At 41.9% G+C, this 7,518-nt stretch overlaps 1 protein-coding gene across 1 annotated transcript; it reads right to left on the bottom strand.

Moving 5' to 3' along the window:
- Positions 1–1,300: 1,300 nt before the first annotated feature.
- Positions 1,301–6,993, bottom strand: TTR (transthyretin). Its single transcript, XM_045527600.1, has 4 exons — positions 6,747–6,993; positions 5,685–5,815; positions 3,781–3,916; positions 1,301–1,544 (listed from the first exon to the last, which is right to left on the bottom strand). Exons 1-4 carry the CDS (start codon positions 6,813–6,815, stop codon positions 1,437–1,439), a joined length of 444 nt encoding a protein of 147 aa, XP_045383556.1. The 5' UTR covers positions 6,816–6,993; the 3' UTR covers positions 1,301–1,436.
- Positions 6,994–7,518: the final 525 nt, after the last annotated feature.

Here is a 7,518-nt window from a genome sequence, read left to right as displayed (position 1 = left end):
CACCACTCCCAATGCTGGCTGTTGACCAACTCAGATTAGTGCTTCTCTTCCAGAATGCCAAGTTGCTCTGGAAAATGGCTCCCAGCCGGGGACCACATCTCTCAGTGCAGCTAGATGGGGGCCGTGTGACTAGCTCTGGCCAGTGAGATGTCAGTGGGACTCATGTGTGACACTGTAGCACACATTTTCATTGGAAAGCTAATATCACATTTTCTCTCTTCTTTTAGTCCACTGGCTAGATGTCACCAGGGTGACCTTGAAGCCACAAGACTAAATCAAACTGGATCACAGAGTCACCATGAGAAGGAAAGCCACCCTGAAGAGTCCCCAGAGCAAGACCGTTTATGTTGGACCTGGCACGAGTGAGAAATAAACCTCGACTTTATGAAACCACTGAGATTTGGGGTGTTTGTTATAGTGGTACAATCTAGCCCACCTCAATACTCTTACCCTTCGACATTCTGAATCTCTGTTTCCTTATTAAATTGCTCCACTTGGTGTGGCCTTGCAAACTCTATTCTCTCTACCTGGAATACCTTCACCCTTTTGTACCTGACAACCTACCAAGACTCAGATTAAGCGACACCTATTCTGAGTCCTTCTCTGACTTCTCCAGGCTGTTGGCTTCTTCCTCCTTCAAACCCTCTGTGTGCCTTGACCCATCACCTCTGTCAAACCATGATGACATAGTTACCTTCTCAAAAGATTGCGAGCTCTTTAAAAAAATTCAGGCACTAGGTCCTATTCTTTATGATCAGAGCACCTAAGATAGTGCCTGGCACATATTGGTTGTCCATATATGGGTTTGAGATGAGTGTAAGTAAATGGGTGTGGGAGGGTTCTTTGGTTGTGATTCTCACTTAGCTGAGCACAGGGTGAAGCCAGTCTGAGCCAAACCAGAGGGTCTGAGTTGCTGCAGGGATGTCCTGTTGGAGCTGCCCTGCTCTTGAAATCAGTAAAGCACTTAAAAGAAATGCCCAGAGTAGAGAAGTTGGCCCTTTGAACTTGTCTTTTGCTGTTCACTGAAGGTTAGAGGAAAATAAAGCATTCTCGTCTTCAAAGTGTGTATTTTTTTTCATAAGTTCAAGGCATCAAAATGTGTATTTTTAATGGCTGCAGATCATGTTCAATACGTGCTTTGCTTGCAAGACATTGGAAATTTGGATTTCTCCCAGAGTTCTGCCCTGAGACTTTTTAGAACTCCTTGGCTTCTCTGTAAAATTAGGATTTTTTTTTTTTTGGAGGAAACTAAAAAAAAAAAAAAAAACAACAACAAATCAAATTAAAATGAAATGAGAAGTGCTTTTCACAGGAATATTTTATTGTCTCTGCCCGAGTTTCTAACATAGCTTATGAAGTGAAAACACTGCTTTAGTAAAAATTGGTTATACGGAATCCTGTCCCCCTTCCTTCAGATCCACTGGAGGAGAAGTCCCTCATTGCTCGGGGGTGGTGACCACGGCCGTGGTGGAATAGGAGTACGGGCTGAGCAGGGCGGCGATGGTGTAGCGACGGAGGCCAGAGTCATTCGCGGTGAACACCACCTAGGGGAGAAGACAGACAGGATGTTTCCAACCCAGCCCGGAAAATGTGAGCTGCCCACGGACCGACCACTGGACGTCCAGTGCCATATTAATTGTTTTTATTGTATTCCTGTCATTTCTTAAAAACTGTTTGAACAAAAAGCAAAAATCCAAAACTGCTGGTGAGCTAAGCCTTTGGAGCCTTGTGCAGTCTTTAAAACAAGAGTTCTTCACTCATGCCTGTAGGATCAGGTCTCTTGCTTTGCAAATTCACACTAAAAGTCAGGGTGGCCCTAGCCTGACGGAGGGAAATCCCAGTGAGCCTAAAGGCTCTCATCTATTTTCTTGGTTTTAGAAAAAGGTGAGGAGAAAGTAAAAACTGGCATTCAGTGATCGAAGACCTGCCGAGAATGGTGACTGCCAATCCCACCACGGACTTGGAGACCCAGGATTTTGGAGCTGGAAGGGGACATTCTTCCCATTTTTCAGACCATCTTTTTGAAGTGTTGTGTTGCCCCAGTCTACACAATGACAGAGCCACATTAGGAAGGTAAGTCTCCTGTCTCCAAGCACCGAGATTTCTCTCCCATTGTTCCATGTATATGCTAACATGAAGAAGAAGTATGTTTGCGTGTGTATAACGAACAATGAAATACAGGGTATTCTATCCACCACATGTTCCCCGTATCCATTCAGGTCCTGAGTTGGGCCCGTGGTCCTGTTCAATCTGTCTTGTGTCAGTCCCTGTCCGCTTCATTCCACGGGCAAGGATGCGTTTTCACTTCTGAATCTCTAGCATCTAGCAGAGTGCTCAACACATGGAAGGTTTTTATTTTTAAAATGTTTGTTGAATGAATACTAAAAGAGCAGACAAGGGAACTAAGATCTAATGAACAGGAGCAACACGCTGTGGGCAGTATGGACAGTGAATCTTTTCAGATGGTCTCATTGGGCTGAGGCCCAGGGAGGACAAGAGTCCCAGGAGGGAGATCTGGTGCTTAAGGGTAGGAACTGAGACTCTAGGGACAAATGTCTCGTGGTGGGTGCCACTTAAACTCTACACCTGCCCCGACTGGGCTCACTGCCTTGGTGCCTGGCTGAGGACGAGCCAGAGATGTGCTGAGAGCTAGGGCTCTCTTGGTGACTTGTGGGCCTAGAAGTCAAACAGGCCCCTATAGTTTCCCTGGTAACATCGTCTACTAAGAGAACCGTTTTATGTCAATTGAAAGTCCCATCCGTGACTAAGCCAGAGAGAATAGTTCCCTTTCATGCCGAGCTATTTTTGATGGAATTAGTTGATCTTTAACTCTGACCAACATGTCTGGATTCTATTTCCTTGACAGCCATCTGTTTTAAATGCTTTAAGAAATTAAGACAAGGGGGAGATGGGGAGATTGGGCCCATGTATCCCTGTTTGAGGATTCTTACCCCTCATAAGTGGAAGAAGAGAGTGTGTTACAAATGTGGGTTATTATTATTCTTATTTTTTTAGCTTGGCTTCTCACAGGGAAAAAGCTTCCCGAGGCACACTGTGTTAGAAACCAGAATTGAGGCTGAACCCAGCCTGGGCGCTGTTTGGAAACATTTCTACTCCTCTACTTAAAAGCCCTGTGAACTTTGACAAGTTATTTAACCTCCCCATGCCTCACTTTCTTCATCTGTAAAATGGGGATAATAATAGGACTGCCCTCAGTGGGTTGTTCATGAGGATTAAGTAGGTCAAATATAGAAAACACTTATAATACTGTCTGCCACATGATGTGTGCTTGGTAAATGGTATTTATTGTGTTGTCATCATTATTTTAAATTTATTATCTCTGTGTGCATTGCCAAGAATTACTTCTCCAAACCTCTGGGGAGCCAGATGTATTTTGGAATGAAGAATTTTTTAGGTTTTAGAGAAAAAGAATGGCTCATCTCTCTTTTGTTACATAATATCCTAAGTTGGGCCGGGAGGGGTGCCTCATATTCAAACATATTATTTATTCAGAAAACAAATAAATATTCATATGAAATGGAATGAAGAGACTATAAATAGTGTCATGCAAGTTGAGGTCATGGTACTAAGTGAGTTTTCCCCAACTCATAAAAAAGTTTGCTTCTCAGAGTGTTGTGGATTTCTGATTGCAGACCAGGAAAGGGAACCTGCTGTCATTCAGCACTTTCCTTATGACATTGCCATGGTATGCTAACTGCCAACTGCGTTTCCTGGAATTAAAAACAAAACCCAAAACAACTCAAAGGTCTATACACTCACCTCTGCATATTCATGGAACGGGGAGATGCCAAGTCCCTTCCAGTAGGATTTGGTGTCTAATTCCACTTTGTATACCCCTTCTACAAATTTCTCAACAGTCGTGAGCCCATGGAGCTCCCCAGTCTCACTGGTTTTCCTACAAGGTGTAAAAGTCTGGGTTAAGTTAGGCATGAGCGGAATTAATGGCCTGGCAAAATGACACCACACACGCGCACATTTGTATATATGTGTTATATATATTTTTCCTCAACCAAGTTGGGAGGGGGAAAACTCTAGTAACTGTCTGAAGTTAAACGGCAAGAAATTTGTAAAAAACATCTTAAAAAGCTCACTGTAGATTTTTTCTTTTATGAGAATAAAATATAGGTATAATGTTTACTTAAGGAAAAAGCCCTTGGGATTCAGGGTTGGTGATTGGATACAAGTTCATGACTGTTCCTGGCAGTGGCCATAGCTGTTCTAACTCTGCAGTTCCCCAGGACTGCGGGGTCTCACTACTTGCCCCTGTGATATGAGGGTACCTTGCAGAGATAGTATCATCTGTGCATATAGTGGGATATCTAAAGTAGGAAAAGAACCTGTATCTGACTCTTTTCACTTTCACGTATTTAACCTCTTCGATACCTCTTTGCCAATAACAAATACTAGGCAACTTCCTTTTCCACATAAGTACCAGCTCAATAGTTGAATGTGAGAAATTGCTCCCCGTTAGACTGCAAAAATTGACATAGCTAAAAATAGAAGCTGTCATTACTAACTCTGTTCATGTCCCTCCCCCCTTCTTTTCACTTCCTTTTTTTTTTTTTCATGGCACAAGGAAAAGGATTTGCAAGAATGTCTGAATATTTTTGGTGTCCAGTTGATCTCTCACTTAGTTTCTTCTCATGCTGTGCTTGATGTTATATATAAACATAAATGAATTAACAAATACAAGTTCAATTAAAACCACACCAAAGAATATGATCTTCCCAATGATTGTCTGTAATGTGGTTCTTGGGGTTCAATTAAAACCCAACAGAAATTCTTCTCCCAGGAGACATAGATTCTTAGCAGTTCCTCTTCTGCTTGCTGGTGAGGGTTTCCTGGTTCCTCTTACTTTTGATTAGTTTGCTTAGGTTAATTAATATGTATTTTCTTTGAAATTCTTGCTAGTAGAGGTAGAGAAATTCCATGAAAATTGTGAAGTGGCTAATGCAGGTGAGAAGCCATTTTTGCACATGATGTTGGGTGACTATGAGATTCGTCTGTGGCTGTACTTTGACTCATGTGTCCCTCTCTTCTATTTTTTTTTTTAACTGAGCTTGACAGCCCGCAGACTTGCACATAGTAGGTGCACTCCAGTGTTCATTAGACAAAAGCCCTGGCTTCTGGGTGATCCAAATATACTACAGACAGGTGCCTTGTCAATGCTGTCCTTCAGTTCCTTTGCTTTCATTAATAAGTTAATACACATTGTACATCTTTCCTAAAATTCTAAGATAAAGACTCTCACTTTCAGTGTTGCCTAGGGGCACCACAGAATCTGTGAAACTCCTGCTATTACACATATGTTTTTGTATGTGTATGTATATGTGTATTTTTCTGGGCATGGAGTCTGTATTTCATCACCCATTTAAAGGTGGTGTTTGATCCAAAAGGGATGCAAACCACTGCTAGAGGAGAGAAGCTACTGACTCCTATTCCCTACCAATTGCCCTAAATGATGTTCAACTTCCTGGTCGCCTCCCAGCTAAGCAAAGTAAGACGAGGGCATCCTTCTAAGGGCACACTGGACCTCTGCCCACATTTTTGATCTACTTATATAAGAGATTCTTTAGCAGATGGTGTGAGCATCTCTCTAGCAAGTGGAGGGGTGAACGGGAAAATAAAACGAAGGCCCATGGCAGGGTCCTTTGGCAGCTCACCCAGAGGCGAATGGCTCCCAGGTCTCATCAGCGGCCTTTTTGAACACTTTCACATCCACGTTGATGGCAGGGCTGCCTCTGACGGCATCTAGGACTTTGACCATCAGAGGACAGTTGGATTCACCAGTGCCCTGGGCATAGAGAAGACAAGTGAGAAGTTAACAACATTGGTCAGTGAGAAAGGATTTAGTCTTTATGGTGTCAGAAATATGGAGCAAAACAGAGAGTACACACTGATCCCATTACCGGGAACGTAAGTGTTGACAATTAATGAGCTTCCCTACTCAGTACAACACAGACATAATTGTTTCCAAAGCAAGAATGGTTTCTGCCTCCAGTCATGCTGCTATCAACCGGGGACGTGTATAATGAATTTTGAGGGAGAAAATAGGCCCTCTGAGAACAGTTGCTTTGTTAACTTCTCCATGTGAGTGGAATTACTGAAAAGATGTAATGTTCCATAACATAGGACCAAATAGTTTTTCCTGAGATCATTTTAGTCAGTTGTTGCTGTAGTAATTCCCTCTTACTAGTTGTTGTAAAATAACGTTAGCGTACTTTCTGACTTATTTTATAGTATTAGTTAATTCTTCTAGAGGATTTAAGAATTAGATGTCTGCCTAGAATGTTCTTCCCCAAGCCTTTCAAAAATGAATCAATAAATACGTTTTAATTAGTTAAAGGGCCAGAATATAATCTTATGCAGTTTTACCCCCAAATAAATTTTATAAAGGGATACTTTTCTGAAAATTCAATATCAACAGCTTGATTAATACCATATCTTTATTTCTGTCATCTATTTGAGGTAATTGAGGTACCAGGCATTGCAAACCCAGTGCACCAAAGCAATGAAGGACCGAGCCTAGAGTCCAAGCCCCGGTTCAGTAAGCTCTGCAGAACTTCATTCTTTTTGTAGTTTGAATTAATGATGTTAAAAATAAATGCCGGGTACCCTTGCCCTAGTAACAAAAGCTGGTTGGCAAAACTGGAAGGAGTCACTGCTATTGTGTCTAATGTTCCCCTTAAATATATGAAAGGGACTTTACAGAATCAAACACTCACCGCAGGGCCAGCCTCAGACACAAACACCAGTCCAGCAAGGCAAAGGAGGAGCAGACCGTGAGAAGCCATCTTGCCACGAACTAGGGGAGTTCTGTGAGGGCTGCTCCCAGCTTGGGGCTTTTATACTCACTTCTCCTGAGCTACACTGCCTTATCCCTGCCAATCTGACTCCAAACCTGCTGATTCTGATTATTGACTTAGTCAACAAAGAGAGAATAAGTAACCCACACAAATATGAACCTTGTCTAGAGAGATTAGAGCATCAGAACATTAGCTCTACGAAATATTCTTACTAGGTCATTTGACCTGCTAGATCACCAAAACAAAACAACCAAAACAAAACAACCCAAACAAAACAAAAATAGTTTTCTCCCTGCTTGGCTTCATGCAGCAACATTCTTGGGATTTTTTCCCCCCTCCCTTACCTATTTCTATGTATGTTTTCCATTTTGTATACATTTTTGTCTTTTGAGGGAGATACAGATGCAAGTTGTAATAATTTATTTCATGTGAAATGACATTGGGCTGCACAGGCTTAAATACAGTGCATTAGAAAATGTCCTTGCACTTGATGTATGGCTGATGGGTCAACCAGAGAAAACCCTTGGCAGTGCTTACAGTTTTAAAAGCCTGTGTTTTAGCCAAACTAAGTCATTTGGAAGCTTTGCTTAGTCAGCAATTTCTTTCCTTTTTTTTTTTTTTTTTTTTTTTTTTTTTGGTGTGTGTATTCTGCCCAGATAAGGTTCATCTCAACCCAAGGAATAATGACATA

The sequence above is a fragment of the Lemur catta genome, chromosome 16 (genome assembly GCF_020740605.2).
Source record: "Lemur catta isolate mLemCat1 chromosome 16, mLemCat1.pri, whole genome shotgun sequence".
Lineage (NCBI taxonomy): Eukaryota > Metazoa > Chordata > Mammalia > Primates > Lemuridae > Lemur > Lemur catta.
Note: the sequence above shows the minus strand (reverse complement) of the source record. Positions and strands in the feature narration are given on the sequence as shown.